Raw genomic sequence first — 24,366 nt, forward strand, 5'->3', positions numbered from 1 at the left:
GTTTTAAAAATGAAGTTGTGGTCATGAGAAAACTACAGGAAAAAAAAAATTATAAATAAAATACTGGATACTTTAGTAGACCCAGATATTTCATTATGTAAATACAAAGTTATTAATGATGATCAATAACTCCATCAATTTCCACTTTTTACTTCCAGCTAGAACTGCTTTGCACTGACCTCGCTGAGATAAAGTGGGGTGTACTCCAGTTTTCTGTTTTCCAGAGCACATGTGGACAGTTCCAGCTGTTCTTTATAGTGGGACTGTTGTGGAGGTTAGGATTTTTTTTTTTTTTAATTTGGCAAGGAACTTAATTTCTCTCCCATTTCCATTTGATCTCAAAATAGAGGATAAAATAATAAATACAGTGACACTTGAGTTGTCATACAGCTTTAATATTTCAATATTATCTTACCTAAACATTCAGCATGGAAGGATAAATCTGGTTAAAAAACAAACAAATCCAAACATTCTTGGCAACAAACAAGTACATTTGTATGTATTTTAGCTTTTATTCTGTAAAAGTTTTGCATTTTTAAAAACAAAAACAATATTACAAACATACAAAAGTGGCTCAGTGAACAGAACGCCCAGGTCAGCAACTGCAGACAACTCCAACTGCTTCTGTCTCACCGGCCCTGCGGACAGGTGGTCCGCGTGTGGCCTGGCTGATGGCAAATTCCACAAGTCCTCGGCCTTTTAGCAGCAGGAGCTTTGCTTGAAGAAGCTCCAGTCTTCCTATTTCCACTCCATTTATTATTGTCTCTTCCACCTCCTGTTGAGCTTCCTACGGCAACTGAGAAAGCAAACATCAGTAAATATGCTGTAGAACGTAAATACAGATCATTCACTGACAGTTGCTCCTCAGACCTCCTCATACTCCACTGAGGAAGCATCTGAGCAAGGTAACAGAACCTGATTTCAGTGATCTGAACAACATAATGCTGGACACAGGAATAACATCTCATCAATTACCTGGAGGCACGTTCTCATCCGCCCACTGAAAGAAGCCGCACTGCTGATCCCGCGGTTTACAACAGGTATGGAACGTTCTGCCCTTGTTTGGTCCGTCTTTCATGACGGTCCTTTGAACAGCAGGTTCGTTACAGTTACACATAGTCTCTCCTCCATCTCCAGCTGATCCTCTGCTCCCAAGCCTCTGTTGAGGTGCATTCCCAAAGCCAACAGAGGCTCTTGAAGGTTGAGAACTGTGACCAGCTGGTCCTCCGCTCCCAGCTGGTCTGTGCTGGTCAGTCGGCTGATCTGCCCACAGGAAGAACTTACAGTTCCCCGTATCGCACTTGTAGAACTGACGACCTTGGTTGGGACCCTCTTTCCGAACTGTGAGGAGTAGAGCGTCTTGGCCGCAATTACACACCACAGCATCGTCCTGAACAGAAGCTGGTGGCCTTGCCTGTGTGGGATTGGCCAGTGGGGGTCTAATACTCTCTGCATTGTTGGGTCTATTGCTGTTCTCAGACCTGGACTGAAGAGCTGCATGGTTTCTTGGAGGGTTGGATTGACGCAAAACCGATTGGTGATTAACTTGAGTGCTGGAATCTCCTCCACTGCCTCCTCCCCGAAGATACTTCAGATTCAGAACCTCTCTCAGGGTCTCATCGCAACCACCGATGCAGCCGACAAACTCAAGATTCATTCCTGGAGGTAGGCTTCCCCTCTTAAACTTGAACTTCAGCCTGGAAAGGGTTTGAAAAAGACACTGAAGACATTTGAACCTTTTTTACTGACTCAAAAGAAAAACAAAAGTGAACATTAGTCTAGTCTGTTTCTTACATGTGGACAGGATGTGGGCGGCACGTTGGACAGACGCTGTCATCTCTGCTGACCTCCAGCACTGTATCTGGAAACCACACTGCTGCCTTACAGGCTGGGTAGCCCATGCATGACAGAAACTTCCTGAAAAGAGCCAGGGCAAGAGTGTGATGACAAAGGAAATAGCACACAGCAACAAAAAAAAAAAAAAAGAAAAAAAAAAAAAAGAGAACAACGACCTCATCTCTAGTCTGCATAGTTTTAAGCTTCACATCGTAAAGTGTCAACACTGACCATTAACCCGAGAAACATAAAGACCATTAACATGCTTTAGAGGGGTCCCAATACCACTATTATATCAATGCTGAAATCCTGAGGATGGGCGGATCGTAGTTTTTAAAGAAAAAAAGTGACACTGTATTTGGAGTGGTTTCTTTTTTAAATAAAATAAACACTCCTCAGACTCTCAGTAACAGATCATCAACATCTCAACAACAACAAGTGATGAAGCAGCATCTGAACATTCAGTAGATCATCAAGAGACTTTAACTGAAGACGTCTACTGAACTCTGCTGTTCTTGACTTCATTTAGAGAGTCCAAGTTCAGATCTGTAGACGTTCACCTGAGAGATCACTGATCATCTAACAGCTCTAATACTGACCACCATAACATCCTCAACCAGCTGCTGCTATAGAGCTTTCTTTAAAATCCTCAGGCAATGCTGTGAGGATCTGGCTGCATTTAGCAACAAGCAGGGTCAGGATGTTGAATGATCATCACCCTACCTCATCCCTAACTCCTTCCAAACATATTGGATAAAGGTAAAGGATAAAGGTGCACGTATTCGTCACTGTACAGTGTGGACTGTACAGCGAAATGTGTCCTCCGCATTTAACCCATCTGGTAGTGAACACACACTCACACACACACACATGTGTTAGGGGCAGTGAGTACACACACACACCCAGAGCGGTGGGCAGCCAACTCCAGCGCCCGGGGAGCAGAGAGGGTAAAGGGCCTTGCTCAAGGGCCCAACAGTGGCAGCTTGCCGAGCCCGGGAATCGAACCCACAACCCTGTTATCGATATCCCGGCGCTCTAACCGCTGAGCCACCACTGCCCTGTTAATATTGGATGAAGCACCATCCATCATCGGAAAACACAGTTCCACTGCTCCTCAGCTCAATGCTGGGGGGCTTTATACCCCTCTAGCCCACATCTGGTATTAGGCAGCATGGTGCAATTAGGTTCATGTTGATCTGCTCCAGAGAGTCCTATTCTATTGACAATACTCGACTCAACTGGGACTAGATTAGCTCTGTGTGTGTGCATTTGCACATCTATGTCAACAATAGGTGTCGCTTAAAGTAGCTGAACGCATTCATCAGAAGGGGAGTTCACATTTGAACATATCGTGTACTTACCCTGTACTGTCCTTCCTCTTCTTCAAAACCATGTCCCGGTTGCACTGCGGACACTTCCGTACTGGTAGAGGCATCTCTAGTTCTTGTTCCTCTTGCTCTGTATACTCTTGGGCCTGGCCCAAATAATTGGACAGTGCTTCATCCAATCTGAGGACAATATATAACATGCCTTGTAATTGTGTCCCCAGTAGCACAACTACAGGATCCTTGGAGCATTTTTTAAAATTCTTTAAATTCTTTTGACTTTTACAACTTCTTTACAACAAAATCAATCAACATTTTTTTTTTAAATTTTGGGAATACATTTAGGGAAACCCTCATCTACAATGTAGTCAAGAAATAATGACAAAAGACGACAAATGTGGGATGTGGGATAAATATTAAAACAGAAGACTTCATTTTAAAAAATCAATAAAAAATTATATATATATATATATATATATATATATATATATATATATATATATATATATACATACACACACACACACACCAGTAAAATATTAATAAATGATAAACATACACCAAAACTAAATTAAATACGGATTATAATGACGTATCTACTGGCTAAAATTCAAATGGACAATGAAGCCATTAATGACCAGAATGAAAACTAAATGCTGGAGATTTCATGCTGTTATTCGTGCGGCGTCACAAACCGCACACAAGTACACTTATGTGGGTTTAAAACAGAGCAATACTCATCAGAAATGTTGCTAAGTAGGCAGGTAGGTAGGGTATACTGTGTGGTTTGAGACACAGAATAATTGGAAAACAGAGAACGGACGAATACCAAACAAAGTTCAGCTTCACATAAAACTAAGTTCTTAATATTTAACATCTTTGGCAGTGTGTGCTGCAGTGTGTGTGGCCATGGAATTAATATAACCTGTAACATCACCTAATGTTTGGGCTTTTGCTTGTAACCCTGATGTTTGGGAAATTCTGAACTGTTCCTGACCGAAGGGCACAGTCTGATAGCGGTGTTTCAGCAGCGAGGTGGGTGATAGAACGGGACTATTTATTTATTTTTTTTTTTTTTTCGCTTAAAAATCTAAACAGCACTAAAGGAACTGTGGTATAATTGCAATGATACACTCAAGGTTCATGCTATAACATGAGATATAGGCACTGGCGTAGTGATCTACAATCCCAGTACACCAGTGCCAACCTCTCACATTATAACACCTCCTCCCGTGTATTATTGCTTAATTAACTGTAACTGTTGCAGGCTATGTGCAGGCTGTGTTGAAGAGGTCAGAGAATAAAACTTTACAATGATGGAGTGACACAAGCGGGAGGACCTGGAGGGGTGACCCATTATTAGAAAATGATAACTTACTTTTTTGCCTTCCTGGCAGACTCGATGAAAACAGCCTTGTATTTTGCCACGTGATGTCTGAGGACAGATGCCTTGTCCTTCCGCCCTTCCGACACAAGCTTCAGATCAGCCTCCAGTTCTGCCCTCAAGTCGGGTTTAGACATTTCATAGCCCATAGAATTGTACCCTAAAACAAACAAACACACCCAGCCCAAATGCAATCAGCATAAATACAAAAAGGAACAGGTTACCAATGACTTCGCATTTGATTCTGGCCATACCCTCAACCAGACCCATCCCAAGCTCTCCGGGAAGGAACCTCTGATCCGCTGTTAGGCCCACGTACATGCGGCTCTTGATGGTTTCAATGTGCTCAGCATGTGTGGCGTCAGTTCCTTGCAGAAGCAAACCAAAGTCAGTTTCACTCAGTAAACAAAACGTCAACAACGAGATCTACACACCAAGCGCCATACCTATGCCATGCTTCTCCATCAGAGAAATCAAGTCAGCCTCCGTCAGAAGCTGTGGAGGGCTAGTCTGTCCTTCCACCATCTCAATTGCTGTAGGCTGGAATGTTGTGTTGGGCGTATATAACGGAATGAACTACAGAAAAAAGGCACATTTCTGCTGAAGTAAGATTATGGCAATCTTTTCAGTGTTCAGTGTTACATTAATCCTCAGCAAAATCTCAGAGTAGCAAGAGCACCTTGTTATACCACTTGTCGTATGGGTAAACGTCAAGGTAGTTCCTAGCAATGATCGTGAGCCCACTGGCAGAGAATTTCTCCTCAGCAATGTCAATGTCAACGGTCATCTCTTGGCCTTCTGCATCTTTGGAGCAACAGGCCAAGAAGTGACGAACAATGAACTCGTACAGCCGTTTCTCATTTCCCTGTACAGATTCAAACAGCAGATCAGACACGGCTGAATTCCATTAAAACATTGTAAGAAAACAGGTCCTTTACAGTCTAATCACTGTTCTGTATGAGCGTTCAGTATGTTGTATTTGCGCAGTGGAAGCTCACCTGTAGACTATTCGTGTACTTAGTGGGGTGAATGGGAGGATGGGCCTGGTCCGATTTGTTTCCATTTCGAGGTGTGGGCCCACCACTCTCCAAAATGCCTTGTGCAAAAGGCCCCCATGCGTTGTCTGGAGTCTGTTGCTCGACGAGCGGAACCAAGTTCAGGTTTGTGGGAAACATGTTGGTCTCAGTACGAGGATAACTGATGAACCTGAAACAAACACAGGAATTTTGTTTTTTTCCGCATTACAACACTGTTCCATGGCAGAAATACCCCCCCCCCCCCCCCATGTCATATGACTCTACAACTATAATTAAATATTCCATGTGAGGCATACCCTTGAGTGTAGAGTTTTTCAGCTATTTTCATTGTCTCTTTGGCACTTATCTTCAGCTTCCTTGAGGCTAGCTTCTCGAGTTCCTGTAAAAGCAAACAGTAAATGATATCTTGGTTTTATTATAGTAATAGAGTGTTTTCAGGAACTATTGTGAGATAGAACTATTCATAAAAGGATGCACATAGCAGCACATTTATAGTACACAGTGGATAGCTGGATTTACATGCACAAAGACACCTGATTACTTACCACAGTGTCGAGAGGTAATGGTCTCCATTTGCTTTTTGGTTTACTTGTTACAGAAATTACTGTTGCCATGGGATCCTGAGAATACATGAATGTGTTATTAATATAAATTATTTTGAAATATATAAAATTATTTAATAATAACAAATATATATATATATATATATATGAAAAAGCTCCTTATCTGGGCAGTAAGTGTTTATTTGTGCAGTAATATTAGAATAAATATTCATATAATTCCTACAGAAAGTTGTGGTGGTTCTCCATCACTGTGTTCATAGAGTCTAGTATAATTTAGAGTTCTCCTCAGATCAACACCTGGTTTGGTGGTAAATCAGGGCTTAATGATGGTAAATCAGGTGAGCTGCTGCTGCTGCTGGAGTTGAACACATCCATGTGCTGGCTGGACTGGGGGGCGTCCAGGAGAAACCTGGAGGAACCGAGCTCTGTTCTTCAGACTAGCTCATAAGATCTCACTACTTTCTTCAGAATGAGAAGCTCTTGCTCCTTTTTACTGGATTTATGTTCACCTGTATCTGTTCTGGTGAGATCTGGAGTGCTGACAAGCAGAAACACACTTGCTGCCCAGATTAATGAATAAATTAAATTTAATAAATTAAATTAAATAATGTGCCTTAGTGCCTAAACCTCTGCACAGTACTACTCTAGTGACCACAGTGATGTAAAACCACCACTTTGTGTATGAATTATATTTGTTTTCATTCTAATATTTTCATATTTTACTGAGTGAATAAACACTTAATGCCCAGAAGGTTTTTCACTCTTTCACACAGACGTTTGCACCGTATTGTATATTTACAAAGGCTAACACAGCAATATTGCTAACCTCCATGCACAACTGATAGAGCACAAGACATGCAGTGTGGTTGAACAGGCGATGCCTTTTCCAGCTGAACTCCACAGACTCCTCCTCAGTAGGCTCATGAACCACTAGTAAACACAGTATTCACAAACATCCATTCAACATATCAAGGGAACATGTAATAAATATGTCTGCTTACTGTAACATTACAAATGACTGATGTTTCAAACTTATTTAGCATTAAGGCAGCTTTACAGAGTAATACACACCTTTAATTTTAAAAAAGGTCTCAGGGATAAAGGCTTGAATAGCCTTAAACCTCTCCACCACAAAACCAAGGGTAGGAAACTGACAGCTTCCATAGCTGATGAGCTGGTTAGCAAGAGAGTCCGGGAAGATCTTTTGTAACCGTAAAGTCTGGAACCTTGTAAATGCTGCACCTGGAAAGCAATATGAAACAAACAGTTGAACGTAGAAAACACTTAACGGGCACATGGAACTTGCTTTGACGTACGTTGCTGGGAACACCTACCAATGCGCAGATCCAGTTCCTGTCGGACATCGACTGCATCACTGACATTGATGTCAGGCTCAGTCAGAGACTCACAGGCTCTCCTGATGGAGTTGGGGGTAATCTCAGAGAACCGAGCACGGAACACTTGGATGTTTGGCTTAACTATGGGCAAAGACAATCCATGTCAGCACATCAGATTCAATCCACATTCACTACTGATCTTGCAAGTAAGAAATCTACCAATCCAAAAATAAATAAATAAATGAATAAATGATAGTTAGCTACCAGCTTTGCAGACATCAATGACCTCAAAGCCTATGTTTTCTCCTTCTCGGTCACAATCAGTCCAGATGACCAGAGCCTGGCACTGCCTGGCCTCTTTCTCCAAGGTCCTCTAAAGAGTAAACACATTATATCCACCAATTAGACCCCAAAACTGTCAATTTTCACTTATTACTAAAAAATAAAGTAATTTTAACATGGTCAGAAAAACCTACCTTAATTTGCACATAGTTCTCAGGACAGTACTTTTCCACCTCTGCATCAAACAGCAAGACTGGATTACAGCTGTGCCTGCAAATAAGTTGTAATTATGCTTCATATATCAGTATGATATACTCATATATCATCTATAAATATCAACTTAAAACACTAAAAAGAAAGGAAAATAAAGATAACAAGATAGTAAACATAAAATGAACAAACTATTATTATTTCTAAGAGATACAATAAAATCTATTTTTTTTTTAATTATACTGTAATTAATTAACTAAAATAGTCATTAAACCCTGAGACAAAAGGTAAGGGTTATAAGATAAAAAGGTAAAAAATATTTTAAAAACTAACTTTAAATTAACTTTAAATAAAAAATTAAACTTTGTATTTTTTGTATTTACTCATTAATACACTGATATTAGAATAAATAAAAATAAAATTCCTACAGAAAGTCATGTGTACCCCCACCATCACTGTGTTCATTAAAACATCTCAACTACTTTCATCAAAATGAGAAACTCTTGTTGCCTTTTCCTGCATGTCTGATTACCTGTAATATTTTAAACAACCAAATAAAACGATATAGTAATAGAAAGAATAATAAACAAAATAATAATTTAATAATATTTAATAATACCCAAAAAAAGGACATAATTTAAATTACGAGAACCAGATACAAGCGGTCATTTGTTTAGAAATGAAGAGTGTGAAATAACTGACTAAAAATAAATGATTGACACCAACAAGCTGAACTATTTCTGAAGTATTTCTGAAGTCCAGCTCACTCTCAGTTCAGTAAAAACTCACAGCACCTGGCAGCTGATCCAACCACCTTTATTTATAGACATAACTGATCACTGACGCTGATATACAGCATATATCACATCACTGATGTCTATAAATAATGTGATATACGGTAATGTTATATACGCTGACATACACCTGGAGATCATTATAGTAATATAAACCAAAATAAACTAATGTTTAATACATCAGTGATTTTTTATAAATAATGTTATTCATCAGACTCGCTCCAGTGGTTGTAAGCTAGCGTATATCACATCAGTGACGTCTATAAATAACGGAAATCAATGATGTGATATACGCTGATGTGAAATATATACGGCAACTGTATACAAGAACATTTCACATCAGTAATGTTTATAAATAATGTGATATACACAGGCATACAGCTGGAGAGAACTATATAGATAAAAATACACCAGCGTTGTTCCTGTTGTACCGCTAGTGACCGCCAACCAACTTTTTCCTCTTGCAGTCTGCAGTGATGAGTACTGTATGGGCGAGACTGACTCAAGTGGTTTGAGGAAACTGGGTTGGGACTTAACCTCTTAACACCCCAAGATTGATTATAGACTTAAGGTGTATCACTTATAAACTACAGGGACTTCTATACCAACCGCTGGGGCTATTCTTTATTTCCTCACAGTCTCTTTGTAATAACACTTTTTGGGCCATGGGTTTTTTAAGGGGTTCACTTACCATTTCTGAAAAGGGGCTTTGAATTCAAGACCGAGAAGATGTCCCGATACAGAAGTCATGCAAACAGTGACATTCTGTTGGAAAAGATCACATGTAAAACATTAGGGAAGTTATAACCGGGCAGTGGTGGCTCAGCGGTTAGAGCGCCGGGCTATCGATAACAGGGTTGTGGGTTCGATTCCCGGGCTCTTGAGCAAGGCCCTTTACCCGCTCTGCTCCCCGGGCGCTGGAGTTGGCTGCCCACCTCTCTGGGTGTGTGTGTGTGTGTGTGTACTCACTGCCCCTAACACATGTGTGTGTGTGTGAGTGTGTGTTCACTACCAGATGGGTTAAATGCGGAGGACACACCTTTACCTTTTTACCTTTAACCCCAGACTAGTTATTACAGGTAGCATATAAACCACAGGAAACTTACCTGTCCAAAGAGATTATACTCATACTCATATATTTTGTTGTAGACAGACAGCCCCTCTCTCTGTTAGGAGAAGAAAACACATGGTAAATCTCATGTAAAGCACAGTCAGAGCCAGATGTGCAGTAGTTTGCTTGTCTGCTGAGCTCCACTCACCCTCCTGGCTCTCCCATTAGACATGATCTCTGAGATCCCTTTGGCAGCATCGTTCTTCTCGGCCACACACAGAACCTTCTTTATCTGGGTTCTCCTGATCATACTGATGGAAATGTGTCTACAGACCTGACTCTGAGCTGTCACCCGAAACAGAGCTCTTGTAAAAACGGTCATATCTGACTCGGCTGCGCTCGATTTGTGTGACCCATGGTTTCCAGCTAGCTGGCTAGTGCTAGCTAAGTTAGCCTGATTAGCTATATCTAGCAACTTGTACACTTAACGACACTTCTCAAATATAACACAACGAGAATCAACTTACTATAATGCCAATAAAGTCTTCGTTGTGATTCTGGAGCTCAGACTAAAGAACTACAACCCTCCACTTTCCAAAATAGGCGCCCTTCAAGTGTCGTAAACTGCCGCAAAGCACATAGCGCTAGTTATACAATAGCACGGCAACGAAAAAAATTCATTCATTCACAGACATGGTTTAAAATCGATAGAAGCGAAAATACATATATTTCACCTTCAAAATAATACGCTTGTGTTTCGTTTTTTAAAAAGCCTCTTCATCCACAAGGCTAGGTTGTCACATGATGCGGTCTACGTCACATTTCCAGTGCCGCAGAGTCCGCATAACTGATCTACAACTAATAGGACCGCCCCCTTCTGTACACACATGCTATGTAGATCAGCGCAGCCGTGCACACTCCGCGTTAAACGCGCATAAGTTTTAAATATGGCTGCTGTCAGAGGCTGTGTGATTGCTGTGGATGTAGTAAACACTGCGACGGGCTGGTAAATATGTTAGATGTGATGTGTCACGTTGTCAGTCGGACGTTTTAGACGTGCTATGATCATGCTTTCGAGGTTAGTCGGTGCTGATCCGTGACTCGCGTTTACGGCGCTATAATCAAGGCGTCCCCAGCCTTGAAGGCATCTCGACAGCCTGCTTAGCTTGCTAACGTTTGGCGAGGTGTTGATTTGCGGTGTAATCATGGCGTGATTTGATGTGATCAGTGCTGTTCAATAGCCTCCCACCCCCCACACCCCCATCCCCACCTCCACCTCCACCTCCATCTCCACCTCCACCTCCATCTCTACCTCTACAGCAGATGTGGTGTCTACACCAGTGTCCCTGCTGAGAGCTGAAGCTCTGGGGTTGTAGGACGTTTCCTCTAATGTCTCTTCCAATATTCCGAGAACATGATTGGCTCACCAGATGTGGTGGCATTCACCAAAGATGATGACTTTGGAGATTCCTACACAGACCCGTGTCTGCTCCCAGAGGAGTTCTCTGTGCCTTTGTTTCCCCATGCTGCCAGTGCAAACCCATGGACAAAGACATCCTATGCAAAGTTCTCCAAGGATTTCATCCTCATTTCCGAGTTCTCGGAGCAGGTCGGTCCACAGCCGCTTCTCACGATTCCAGATGACCCAAAAGTGTGTGGCACGTTTGACCTCAACTACTTCTCTCTGCGCATCATGTCTGTGGACTATCAGGCCTCCTTTGTCGGCCATCCTCCAGGCAGCAGCTACCCCAAGCTCAATTTTGTGGAGGACTCCAAGGTTGTCCTGGGAGACTCCAAGGAGGGGGCGTTCGCCTATGTGCATCACCTGACCCTCTACGACCTGGAGGCGCGTGGCTTTGTCCGTCCTTTCTGCATGGCGTACATCTCGGCAGACGAGAGGAAGATCATGCAGCAGTTTCAGCAGCTCTCGTCTGGCTTTTCCAAGGCTTCGGAGTGCCTGAAATCGGGAAACCGCAGGGCGTTCGCCAACGAGTTGGAGAAGAAGCTGCAGGACCTGGAGTACACCAGATCAGTTCTGCACAAAGAGACGGAGCAGCAGAAAATGAACACTGGTTGTTATTCCACGCAGGTTATTGAGAAAGCTAATGAGCTGGCAAACATGGAGAAATCCATCTACGAGCATAAAGATCTCCTGAGGCAGATCACATCGTATCCCAATAAGAAAGGGAGAGATGCAGATCACGCGCAAATTGAGCCCAAAAAGCCAGACGACACACACATGCTTGACGATACACTCGCTTCCAATCATTCCAAGAATGGGGATAAATGCATGGACACGGACACAAGCCCTCAGCAGCCCTCCTACACCCCCCAGCTTATTAAAGCAAAATCTGCAAAGTGCTTTGATAAGCGCTTAAAAACACTGGAAGAGCTCTGCGATTCGGCCTTCTTTCACCAGACAATGGACCAACTAAACGTGATCGAAAAGATGTTCAGAGGGGATCTCTGCTTCATCTACACCAGCCAGATTGACAGGGATCTTCTGAGGAAGCAGAAGATCACCAGCTTTCTCTTTGAGGAGGAAAGAGACTGGGAAGAAGATGGAAGCTCAAGGAATGTGTATGAAGCCAACCACACCACGCATAACGCTCCACCACCCATATCCAACCTATCTGGTGACCCAATGAGCCTAGAGTCATACGTGACCTGCGTAGAGATAGGCCACAGTAAGCTAGAGGTCGAATCTTTGGAAGGACCTCCAGAGTCCAGCACGTCCGACATCACGCAGGAAACGTCTGAAGATGCTGTCGACACTGAAACGAAAGGGAGTTTCAGCAGTGACCGGAGCATCGAGGCACTAGGGAACGTCAGCCCGGCCAATCCTGATGGCTTTGTGAGAAGGGGCGCAGACGAAATGTGCACCGTGATGACGTCTGAGGAGCAAGACGTTACCTCTACTATTTCTGCCCCTGCTGCTAGGACTTCATCCGCACTGGACCGTGAAGCAGGTATGAGCACTGCTGACCTGTTTGATGCCGACAATCTAGTTCAAATGGACACAGCCTGCTGTATGGGTCAGGATGGGTTTATCTATGAGGAACCTTTGCCTGAGCCTCTACAGGGCTGCTGTGAGGACATTGTGGTCAAGCAGGAGCCCCTCTCCCGACTGCAGGGGCACCCTGCTCTGCAGGTGGACTATGTCTTAGGAGAGTCTGCACTGACAGTAGGCACCAATGTGGGCTTGATGCTTCCAGAGCTGAACACCTGCTCTCTCTCTGAGGATACGGCCCGAACGAACGCCGAAGATGTCTCCGATACGACGAGTTACATGAGCATGTCCACCAGCTCTGACCGAGCAGCCTCACCTTTCACCTACGGCAGTCCGATCACGGTGAAGCAGAAGAAGAAGGCGGGTCACAGCGCTCTCCGCTTCATCAGGCAATACCCCTTTGCACAGCAAGCCATATTCTGTCTTCTGAGTGGGCGAACACTCGTGGTTCTTGGAAGTGAGGAGGGGACTGTGAGGAAATTGGTGAATGCCTTGTTAATTTTTGTTCCCAACCTCGGGAAGTATGGTGAGACGGTCCAGCCCTGGCTTTCCTCCTCGTTTCAGCTGACTGACCTTCACAGATGGAAACTTATTGGACTGCAGAGGTATGACAATTTTATTTTAACGGTATATCGTCAGAACACTGACCAACTCTATGTGAGATTAAGGTGGGCTTTAATGATGGGGGCCCATTTCGGAAGCCCGACTGGTTTCCAGTAAAAACGCATGTAAAATTATTACCAAAAATAATCAATGTGGGCAAGATCACATCGCCAAAACTCCCAGGTTGTCATTGTCTGCTGATATTATTGAGCAGGTCAGGCTTTAGTATATATGAAGTATATTGTATTCTACTATTCTACTAATAATTTCATTAATAATGTGAATACTTTCTCTCCGCCCCCCAGAGTGGCTTCACCAGCAGGTTCCAGCATCCTACATTCCCTGAGCCGCTACAGCCGCTACATAGGCATCCTGGACTGTGACAACAAGACGCTTCGCTGCCCGCCCTACAAAGGAACACTAATAAATCAAATGGCAGACCACAGGACTCAGATCAAACGGGGCAGCACCTACTATCTCCACGTGCAGAGCATGTTGACTCAGCTCACAGCTAAGGCCTTCCTTTACACCTTCTGCCATCACGTTCACTTGCCCATCAGCGCAGACGACCGCGGTTCTGTGACGTCACGCAGGACTAACTTCTTGTCGCAGCTTGGCTACACCGAGGAGGAGAGTAAAATAATTCAGTTCCTGAGCGAGCTCATCAAGCAGCACTTCCTTCAGGGGCCTTTAAAGGGGCTCGACCAGTCCTTGTTCAGCTACAGCTACTCCACCAGCTATTTGTACAAAATCTGAACATGAATGTGCCCTTCATTCTTCATTCCTTCAGTGGTTTTGATGGTTTCTTATTATGCCTTTTCGTCCCCTTCATCTCTGCTAAAATCAGGAGACCAAGATCTATTGAATGTATTTGATTCTGCTTCTTTTATTGTTTTTGGTTTGGTTTGTTTTACACAATCCAGTAAGCGGATGACGGTTAGCCAGGTGTCACCAAACGTGGTCTTGAATATTTGTCTGTGTTGTGTAGTTTTGCCACACATTTTACAGAAAAGTTCTGTAGGACCCTTTCTTTTTTTCCCTTATTCCTTTTTAAGGACCCCTAAGAAGTCTACTGCTGTTGATTAGAAGCTCAATTAGTTTAAATTGCACCACAGTACAAGTCTAAGTAAAGAATGCTGTCTATTGGAGAATGGAAGAAGTACCTTAGAAGACCCAAAAAGCTGGAAAAGGTTCTGGCTAAAGTAACGATAGTTCAAGGTGGAAGGGAGAGTGGAATCAGCCACAAGAACAAAAACTACAACAACAACAACAACTGACCAGCATTAACGAGTTGGGTATGGATTGGTCATTTTAGGGCCATTTTTGCTTGGAAAATGCAGTGCAGCAGATCCCCACATGTACACACAGTCAGTAGAGCAGTACACAGCAGTATCTTGCATTACTTGCGCTCTTTAACTTGCTGACAGTAGCTGTTTTGAACACTGTCATAAAGGACCTCTGTAAAATAATGGGGGTAATTCAATTTGCTAGACTGTCAGTGTATGTTAAGTGCTCACATACTTTCATTAATCTGCAGAATATTGATTAATATTGAAAAATGATTTCCCTTCTAGAATATGTTTATTATACGTACTGTACTGTATGGTATTGTAAAGACAATAGGGCAACTTCTCTGAAAAGGGAGGTTGCTAGATTGCTAGAGTGACCAACTGCCATCTGTGTGTTTTTAACCTATTATGTATTGAAGTAAACGAATGTACTGCATGTCACATAGTGGAGCTCCGTTACACGACATTCTGCATGTTTGGAGAATACGAAGACTAACTGCGTGTTGGTAGGCGTTCCTGGCCTCGTGCATTTGTGCCTCACACGTGGAAACCATTCAGCCTGATATAAACTGTTGTCTCGACGTTGTGTGCAAATGTCAGCATGAGTAACTTTTGTTGGATGGTGTGGCACTTTATAATACTGGTTAAGAATCATAGTGGAAATGGGGAGCGACCAAATAAAGGTGGTGATTGCCAGAGTCCAAAAAATAATAATAATAATAACCATCAGTATGTTCACATCATTGTTATTCTCTCACTGCTGCATAGCAGCTGCTGGCCAACATGTTTAAATTTAATGATGGCTTTCACCACCAACACTTTACCACTTTCAGTTGCGGTTCAAATGTATTGCTTTCTCTTTGTGAGCCGGCAACAACTCGCCTCTGTGGAGAACTGTCCGAAACAGATGTTCTACGCATTCAGTCGAATGTTAACAAGCCATATCATAATGTGCAAATTGTGTCTTCTAAGATCTTTGCTGAATTTTCTTTCATGTAAGGTGTGTCTGAAACAAGCTTGGAAGAGTGTTGCTCACTAGGGTACGTGTTTCTGAGGTGTTGTGATTTTCTGTCCGGGGTGCAGTAAGATGTAATCTTTATTAAAACTGATTTGTGGACGTGTAAGTGAATTCTGGAGGTTATCCAAGTGCATTGAGTTGTGGCCCACTCTGTTTCCTGCCTTTAAGTTTCATTAAAATAAATCTCTCATTTATGTTGAAGTGTGAAGATCAGCTTCGTTATTTTAACTAAATATGGGTTCCGAGGTCAGGCCTGGGTCTAATAGTAGGCCTAATCCAACATGTCTGGTCCTGTTTTCAAGAGGCTGCCTCCTTTGTCAGCAAGGTTACAGCAGATAAAAGAGGAGTTTCCAAAATCAGAACTGAATGTCACAGATCTCCAGGAGTTACGTTGGGCATCTGTGCACTTCATATACACCATGAAAACCATCCTTCTACCACCAAAACAGCTCTGACCAGTGGAGGCATGGACTCCACAAGACCTACTGTGGTATCCGGGACCAAGATGTTAGCAGTAGATTCTTTTAGTTCTGTATGTTGTAAAGTGGGGCCTCCAAGAATGATCACTGGTTGGCCTTTCTTTGGAGCTCTGTAGGTAGGTACTGACCACTGCATAGCGGGAACACCCTGCATGACTTGCCTGATATCCGACATCCGTTGTGTAACCATGACAATCATGGTCTTGTCAAAAGGTACGTTAATGTGACTCAAATCTAAGTCACCATGACTATGTTCAGACTGCAGGTCTGATCTGGTAAGATAACAGCCTGCAGTTTTGTGCAAGGGAGCAGATCAGATTTGCATAATTGACATAGTTGTTGTCGGCAAGGGACACTTTGAGGCGCTTTTTTGAGGGTCCAGGCCGAGACACATCTGTACAAATCTGATAGTAATGATGTTCCAAACCACCTCTACATGTTGCTTGGATCCAATCTGCAAAAATCTAATTACATGTGGACTTAGGCTGTCCAGACTTCTAAAAATCAATCTGTATACAATCTAGATATGTCAGAAAACGGAGTTGCAGTCCGTTTTTTTTCCTTTGTGGTCCTAGATCAGATATGTATTCGATTCGTGGGCATGCAACAAGAATGTGATCAGACAGATCAGATTTCTTTTTTTTTTTTTTTTTGCTTGTGCACATTCACTTAATGCTGTTGGTGACGGAGGCCAAAGTCCTTTTTACAAAGTCTATTCACTTGTTCAATCTTTGCCGCGCTGTCAGACAGTTCTTTCCAATCACATAAGATCAAGGCTCAGATTTCTATTAATGATCAAAAATCCACTAAACTTAAGATCAAATTTCAAAACATTATAAAATCACTGCTAAAAGGTTGAGGTTTGTGGTGTTTGGCTCATGAATTTGTAGTGCACAATCAGATCACATTAACACCAAACTTGACAATTGTAACACCTGCCTTTATTGATCCTATGGATCATACACACACACATGCACACACTCGCTCACAGTCCATGGCAATTGTTGGTATTTTTTGGTCTGAGTTAGATGGCACAGCAACCCTTTGTATGAAACAATCCACATTCTTCATTGAGGCCCACAAAACAACTAGTTGTCTAGAAGCATTTGGAAAATTCAGGCACAGAGAAAACTAAACTCACATGGAGAAAAGCTCACAATCCCATTGTGTCCAGAATAGTAACTGTATAAGTGCTCAAAGATTTGGGAAATAATTTTAATCCTGTGAATTGCAGACTTGAGTAGAGTAACGGTTAAATCTGAACCCACCAGACAAATGGGCATGATTTAATCAAAGTAAAGCTCAGGTTTCAAGAATGGAGCAGGAGCATCAGACTCAAAGCTCTGGCAGTCCAGGCATGGGGAATTTTCCAGCAAAAGCTTCAACCTCATTTCGGATTTCCTTTATTCTGCCTTGATACTTCTCGTCCTGAGCCAATGTTTCCTTGAACTCCTTCAGAGTGGCTTTGGGGTTCATGTTTGTTTGGATTTCCAGGGTAAACTGAATACCTGACAGCAGAGAGAAAAACATTTGTATTGTAGGAACTACTTTTATGAATCATGTAATATTACAAAAAAAACAAAGAACAAGCAGCACAACTCACATCTGTGAATGAATTCTGCAACTATGCGAAAATCTTCCTCCACAAGCCCTCGTGAGGTCAATGCCGGAGAGCCGAGGCGGAGACCGCTGGGCCTCAAGGCACTCTTATCACCTGCATTAAAATGATTACGCACAAAAATTAAATTAAAAGCCTAGATGCAAATTGTAATTGTATATGTAAAACTTTAGAGAAAACTCTAAAGTGCCAATTTCTAAACAAATTCAGTATCAGCATACAGACAAAAGTATTGGAACATCTCTTAATCATTGAATTCAGGTGTTTAGTTCAGCCCCATTGCCACAGGTGTATAAAATCAAGCCCCTAGTCTGTCTGCCTTTCTTACACACATTAGTGAAAGAATGAGAGGTTCTGAAGAGCTCACTGAACTCCAGCGTGGTTCTGTATGTAATAGGAGACACCGCTGCACCAACAACAAGAACAAGTCAGCTGGTGAAATTTCCTCCCTCCTAGATCTTTCCTCCATCAGCTGTGACTATTATTAAACAGTGGAAGCGTTAAGGAGGAACCACAGAGAGCAGCTCAGCCACCGAGTATCAGACCACGTAAACTTACAGAGCGGGGTCAGGGCCGAGTGCTGAGCTCAGAGAATAGTGCAAAAAAGCCTCCAATGCTCTGCTGACTCAATAACTGCAGAACTCCAGACCTGCTGTTAAGAGCCTACGGGTTTAGAATGAGATGGGTTTTGTCCCAATAGAGGGATAGTCAGAAGGACTTCTAATAACTAAAAGAAAGTACGATCCTGACCTGGGCAAGTGTTCTTGTTGCAGGCAATAGAACAGGCCTCAAGCACCTTCTCTGCCCTCCCGCCATCAGTTCCATTAGGACGTAGGTCAACCAAGATAAGATGAGTATCAGAACCACCTGAAACCAGAAACACACACAATTATGGATTACGACATCCCATGGATAACCAAGTTTACTCCCTAACAAAAGCCTTTTACTCACTGTATTCTAGCTTGTACTGTAAAACAGGCTTGATGTCAAGCTCTTGGAAAAACATGATTGTTGGAATAGCACTGTACCCACCAAATAATAATAATATTAATATGTAAATGACCAATAATTTAACTCGAAATATTTGTATTCCTTGTAATTAAATTATAATTACTATATTTTGCTACCAAACAGCCTCAACAGAGTAGCTGCACACAGTACTTTATGCAAAGGCATTTACTGGACTATTTCTAATCGGATATGCCGTTCTCTGATGCAATACCTTTGGCAGGTCTCTGTTGCTATACGGTAAGCGATAAGCATAAAACTTACCAGTAACAATTTTGTAGCCCTTTTCCATTAGAGCTGCTGCTAAGGCCTTGCAGTTTGCCAGCACTTGTAGCTGATAAGCCTTGAACTCTGGAGTCATAGCCTGCTTCAATGCCACAGCCACACCTGTGCATTAATCATCACAAAATAAAACACATTCAACACGACTGCAATCCAAAGAACCCCCAAACTTGGCACTTTATGAATTAAATTATAGACACTTAATAGACAGTTTACTGTATTCCCAGTTGATACTGAAGGGTTTTAAGTACACTGTGTGATCCTAAGGGGAGGCCATGGAGTGGATATATCTTCCTCAGAGTTAAAGTGACTGCTGAACTAAAACTTGGTGTAACTTCAGAAGTTACACCTAAAAATGGTGTTGAAAACCCCAGCTTACTGTAAGTGGAGCAACATCATGCCACCTAGTGGTAGCACAATGTATTAATCATGAATTTAAATATTGAAAATTTGGTTTTATAGCTCCAGTGTAATTTTACCTCTCCATGTGCAAACCATGCCAAATCATTATGTAGTGGAAAAATGCATAGGGCGACAAAAATGGCCGATCATATAATATGTCTTGTTCAACAGACATTAGTTAACACTTCACTAAACCAGCAGTATAACTGTTTGTTTGCTAGCTAGTGAGATCAACAGTGGAAGGATTTAATAAGACCCAGTGAAGCCAGTAAAGTGTATCCCAGAACAAGGCTTAATCCCTGGCCAGGAAATCAGCCCCAAAAATGTGATCCTAGTGTTATACACTCTAAAAAAGATTTGGAAAGCCTGTATAACCTGTTGTTAAAAATGTGGTGATAGTAAACTAAACCACACTATAAAAATAATTGTACACATACATTAACAGTCCATACAGTAGAACACTGCTGCTTTTAGTCTATATTTGATGAGGCTTCTAACTTTTGATTTGTAGAATTGAAGCCTCTATATTTCCCCCCCATTAGGCTGGCAACAGTTTAGGATGCTCTATGTATGTACCCAAACAAAACATTACACTAAGCCCATCAAAATATAATATTGGTTACCTGCAATGGCATGGTTGTGGGGTCCTCCCTGCAGCCCAGGAAACACAGCCTGATTAATCAAACTCTCCAGGTTGTAAAGAGTCTCCTTTCCTGTCTTGGCGTCCACGCTGCGCACCCCTAAAAAGACCAACATCCCACTAAACATAAATCCGTTTCACAATGCAAATTGTATTTATTTATTTCTATTTTAAATGAAGAACTGACCTTTTCTGTAAAAAATGACCCCTGCTCTGCAGCCCCTCAGGGTCTTATGGGTAGTGGTGGAAACAATATCACAGTATTCAAATGGGGATGGAACCACTCCCGCTGCAACAAGTCCACTAATGTGCGCCATGTCGGCCAGGAGGTAAGCCGCATTCTCATCCGCTATCTTCCGCAGGCGACTGTAATCCAGGTTGCGAGAGTAGCAGCTGGTACCTTTGAGAAGAAGACACAGAGGGAGCAATGTGAACATTATACAGAGGGTATACATAACAATCAGGGGAAAGACCACTTCTTGTACTGGTGCAAACACAGAATTTAGAGTGGCACAGCTGCAACCTTTGCTTGCCTAATTATATTACCATTTAATAATAATGATATTAAGTCAATCATAATAATAATAATAGTACAATTACTGTCTGGGTCTAATGACACCCTTGATAACAATGAAATAGGTCATATTGTGTCGCACCATACTGTACAAATATTGCTTTAAATACTACACTTGTTGAATGCTATGATACACTGAAAATAAAAACACTACCATTAATTCAATGCATGTTTTTGAGTGTGTTGTAATAGATTTCTATGAACAGAACGTAATTAGGTCAAAGAAGTATAAGCCAGACACTGTTCAGGAGCACATACATGTTGCTCTACTTGCATTAATCTCATAAATAAATGTTTATCTTTCTTTAATTTAATTTGTTGCCTAAAGAACACTTACCTGCAATTATTAATTTTGGGTGGAACAAACGAGCATTTTCCTCTAGTCGGTCATAATCAATGTAACCAGTCTCTTGGTTTACCTAAATAACACAAAAATGATAGAAAAAAATAATAATACCCACAAGAATAATAATAATAATAATGATGTAGTTAAGACAATGACAGAGTTAAAAAGATGCTCCAAAGAGCAGCTACTGTATGGTTTATACAAAGGACCCTTTTTCTAAGCCGGTCGGCGTGTAAGATAGCAGAGTGGTATCATACTATTATTATATGGATATAACAGGCAAATCCCTCTGTAAAACATTTGGAGTTTTCAAAGGTAAGTCTCTCTGGTTTTAGAGCTGCTTTTGGAGATACAGTAGACAGATATGTCATTTGGTAGAGTTAAATAATAGCTGCACAGAAAGGACATCAAATTGCAGGTTTGATAGAAAACACAGTGAAACACGAGCAACGTTTGAAATTATTTTAGTCTCATTCATTAGTGATAAACTTGCAAAAATAGTGGCTTACATCCTTATTTTTTTATCTGTAGATCTGAATTTGATGTACATCTCAAATAGGGAGCAAATGACACACAGCTAAACTCAATAGAGCTGACTGATGCTGGACAGCAAGACAATGTTTGTTGAATAGTTGCTACCAGCTGAACAATGATTAACAATTATTGACCAATAACAAACAAAGGTGTGAGACGTGCCGTAAACAAATGTCACAGTGACTTGTGTCCTAAAGTTGCACCCTTTGCTGACACAGATGTCTATTCCCTGTACTGAAGTGCTGCCAATAGAGTACCAACAATCAAAACCAATGAATGAGCAAGTGTCCCAATACTTTTGTCCATATTGTGTATTTTTACAACACTTGCTGTGTTTCCGTCTACATTACAGTGTCAATTTCCGTGACTGGGTTCTTCCGGACGTGTGGGAACCTTATACTGTAAATGTGAATCACATTTAGGTGTTGAAATGGGCATAAATACCTTGTATGGCATTGACTCAAAGAAAATAGACGTGGCAGAAATCTTCTTCTTGTCCGTCATAAAGCCGTGGGTCAGGTGGCCACCATCAGGCAGGTCAAGACCCATGATCCTCCCATGAGGCTCAACTACGGCTGTGTACACAGCAAAGTTGGCAGGTGATCCTGAAAAGAAGAGCAGCAACAAGTTTGAGTAACCTTTGAAACCTAGCAAACCAGCTCAGAGATCAAAGCTCAGGAGGCATCAGGACAAAAACCAACCAGAGTAAGGCTGCACATTCACTCCCCATTTTTCTGGGTCAAGGCCATAAACCTTCAACGCTCTCTGCTGGCAGAGCCGCTCCAGTTGGTCCACAAACTCGGTGCCACCGTAGTATCTAAATGAATATTTGCAAAGATAAGAACAATAATAATTATAACAAACTTAAAAATCTAAAATCCAAGATAACATCATGTCAACATAAACATGGAGTTTCACCTTTGGCCAGGATATCCCTCAGAGTATTTGTTGTTCATGCATGAGCCCAAAGCCTCCAAAACAGCTCGACTTGCGAAGTTCTCTGAAGCGATGAGCTCTAAACCGTACGTTTGCCTCTTCTTCTCCTTCTTAATGATGTCAAACACCTATTAACACATTGACAGCTTTAACCAGTTGCAGATATGAAGACAGTGTGGACCTTAAAACGTGCAGATTGTGCTAAATCACATATTCAGTAACTCACCTCTGGATCATTGGTGCTCAGGGATTCCTGCAGCATGCTGTTGTGGGACTCCCATGTGTCCTTGTCTATGCAGCAACCGTTGGTCTGGGCCATGTTAATGCTGTTAGACAGAAAACAACGGAGAAGACAAAGACAAACGGTTAATGTCTGTGAATCTACACATTTGCATATAGAAAACCTCCCAAATGAGACTATAAATAATCATTTTGTAGTTTGAGTTAGTCTAAACTCTCAAAGAAGGACTTGATTTGATATGCATTGCTGGAAACTGAGATATCTGACAGCTAGTTGAGTGGCCAGGGTCTCCTTTTTCACTGGTCAACATGATGCAACTGCAGCTGCCTGGTGCAGATCAACCCCATGACACTGATTAACGCAGGAGCAGCATTAAAAAAAAAACATTGCAAAAGTTTGCAAAGCCAGTTCTGGCATTAAAAATATGACAACACTGAATAAACTGACGTGCACCATCCAGCACTTTAATTACCAACACCTGGCTGCATAAAGATCAGCATCAACCCTGACTACCAGTCCTAATTCTGGCCCAGAAGCTATAGCTGGCTAACGTGCCATGTGCCATGCTGCCTTATAACCAAGCAGGCTACACCACACAGCCAGACAGCTACCTGAAAGACCCCAGAGAAACCCCCAAACTCACACCAGTCAGCAGGGGATCATTAACAGGACAGTTAGCTAGTTAGTTAGCTAGCTAGTTGGCTAGCTAAGTAGCTAGCTAGCGGTCACAACAGTCTAACGGCTCTGGGGCCACTGCTTTATAAGCACTGCTGTATTTAACGGCCAATTTCTGAGGTTAAAAGAGTGTAAAAGCCTGAGAGTTAAGCCTCACCGCTGTGATTTAGCTCATAAAGTGGAAAGAGCCGGATGACGGGTCCCCACCTGCAGCACGTGTCCCCAACTTCTTTTAGTGGCCAAAGTCCGCGAAACTGAGGGACCAATCACAGCGCGGAGTGGGAGGAGCAGTCAATCAAAAGCGAGGAGCCAATCGTGGTGGAGAGTAGGCGTGGTCAAGCCAGCTAACGTCAGCCTAAGCTTTTCCCACAAACAGGCAACTGGAGACCACTATGGGCTGGCTTCCCAGGCAGGGATTAGGCCTAGTCCTAGACTAAAGCCAGATTTATTTGTATAGCGCTTTTTACAACTGTTGTTATCATAACATAATTAGTCTTTTACTAATTATCAGTAAAAATTAATAACATAAAAAGACATGAAAAAAGACATGACATTTATGGCATTTAGCTGATGCTCTTATAAGATAAGATAAGATAAGATAGTCCTTTATTAGTCCCGCAGTGGGGAAATTCACAGTGTAGCAGCAGAAAGGGATAGCAGGACACTTAGTTACAAAAATTTGGATAAATAATTTACACTATATACACAATATAAATAAGAATTAAAAAAGCAATAAACAATATTATCTACAGCAAAAGACTCTTAATTGCACATGGGGGTGGGATATTGCACATAGTATTCCCTGAACATGAACATGTGTGTGTATGTGGTCCGCTGGGAGCAGTGTTGGTTGTGCAGAGCGACTTACAAGGTTACTGGTATTACAGAGGTG

General features: G+C 42.0%; 3 protein-coding genes across 3 annotated transcripts; 1 reads left to right on the plus strand and 2 right to left on the minus strand.

Annotated features, from left to right (window-relative positions):
* Window positions 1–379: 379 nt before the first annotated feature.
* top3a (DNA topoisomerase III alpha) lies at window positions 380–10,539 on the minus strand. Its single transcript, XM_072674914.1, has 19 exons — window positions 10,028–10,539; window positions 9,875–9,934; window positions 9,460–9,533; window positions 7,959–8,034; window positions 7,747–7,855; window positions 7,480–7,623; window positions 7,217–7,387; window positions 6,972–7,075; window positions 6,128–6,202; window positions 5,879–5,961; window positions 5,544–5,751; window positions 5,225–5,410; window positions 4,992–5,121; window positions 4,800–4,913; window positions 4,540–4,705; window positions 3,198–3,344; window positions 1,795–1,917; window positions 976–1,697; window positions 380–796 (listed from the first exon to the last, which is right to left on the minus strand). Exons 1-19 carry the CDS (start codon window positions 10,199–10,201, stop codon window positions 630–632), a joined length of 3,033 nt encoding a protein of 1,010 aa, XP_072531015.1. The 5' UTR covers window positions 10,202–10,539; the 3' UTR covers window positions 380–629.
* A 226-nt stretch (window positions 10,540–10,765) lies between these two features.
* Window positions 10,766–15,933, plus strand: smcr8a (Smith-Magenis syndrome chromosome region, candidate 8a). Its single transcript, XM_072676341.1, has 2 exons — window positions 10,766–13,434; window positions 13,738–15,933. Exons 1-2 carry the CDS (start codon window positions 11,234–11,236, stop codon window positions 14,186–14,188), a joined length of 2,652 nt encoding a protein of 883 aa, XP_072532442.1. The 5' UTR covers window positions 10,766–11,233; the 3' UTR covers window positions 14,189–15,933.
* Window positions 15,934–17,137: 1,204 nt separating this feature from the next.
* Window positions 17,138–23,710, minus strand: shmt1 (serine hydroxymethyltransferase 1 (soluble)). Its single transcript, XM_072674915.1, has 12 exons — window positions 23,632–23,710; window positions 22,785–22,884; window positions 22,541–22,686; window positions 22,324–22,439; window positions 22,067–22,227; window positions 21,080–21,161; window positions 20,356–20,568; window positions 20,152–20,268; window positions 19,109–19,231; window positions 18,587–18,703; window positions 17,822–17,932; window positions 17,138–17,726 (listed from the first exon to the last, which is right to left on the minus strand). The coding sequence occupies exons 2-12, from the start codon at window positions 22,875–22,877 to the stop codon at window positions 17,554–17,556; spliced, it is 1,452 nt and encodes a 483-aa protein (XP_072531016.1). The 5' UTR covers window positions 22,878–22,884; window positions 23,632–23,710; the 3' UTR covers window positions 17,138–17,553.
* Between the last annotated feature and the right edge of the window lie 656 nt (window positions 23,711–24,366).

This window comes from Salminus brasiliensis, chromosome 3 (assembly GCF_030463535.1).
Source record: "Salminus brasiliensis chromosome 3, fSalBra1.hap2, whole genome shotgun sequence".
In the NCBI taxonomy this organism is placed as follows: Eukaryota; Metazoa; Chordata; class Actinopteri; order Characiformes; family Bryconidae; genus Salminus; species Salminus brasiliensis.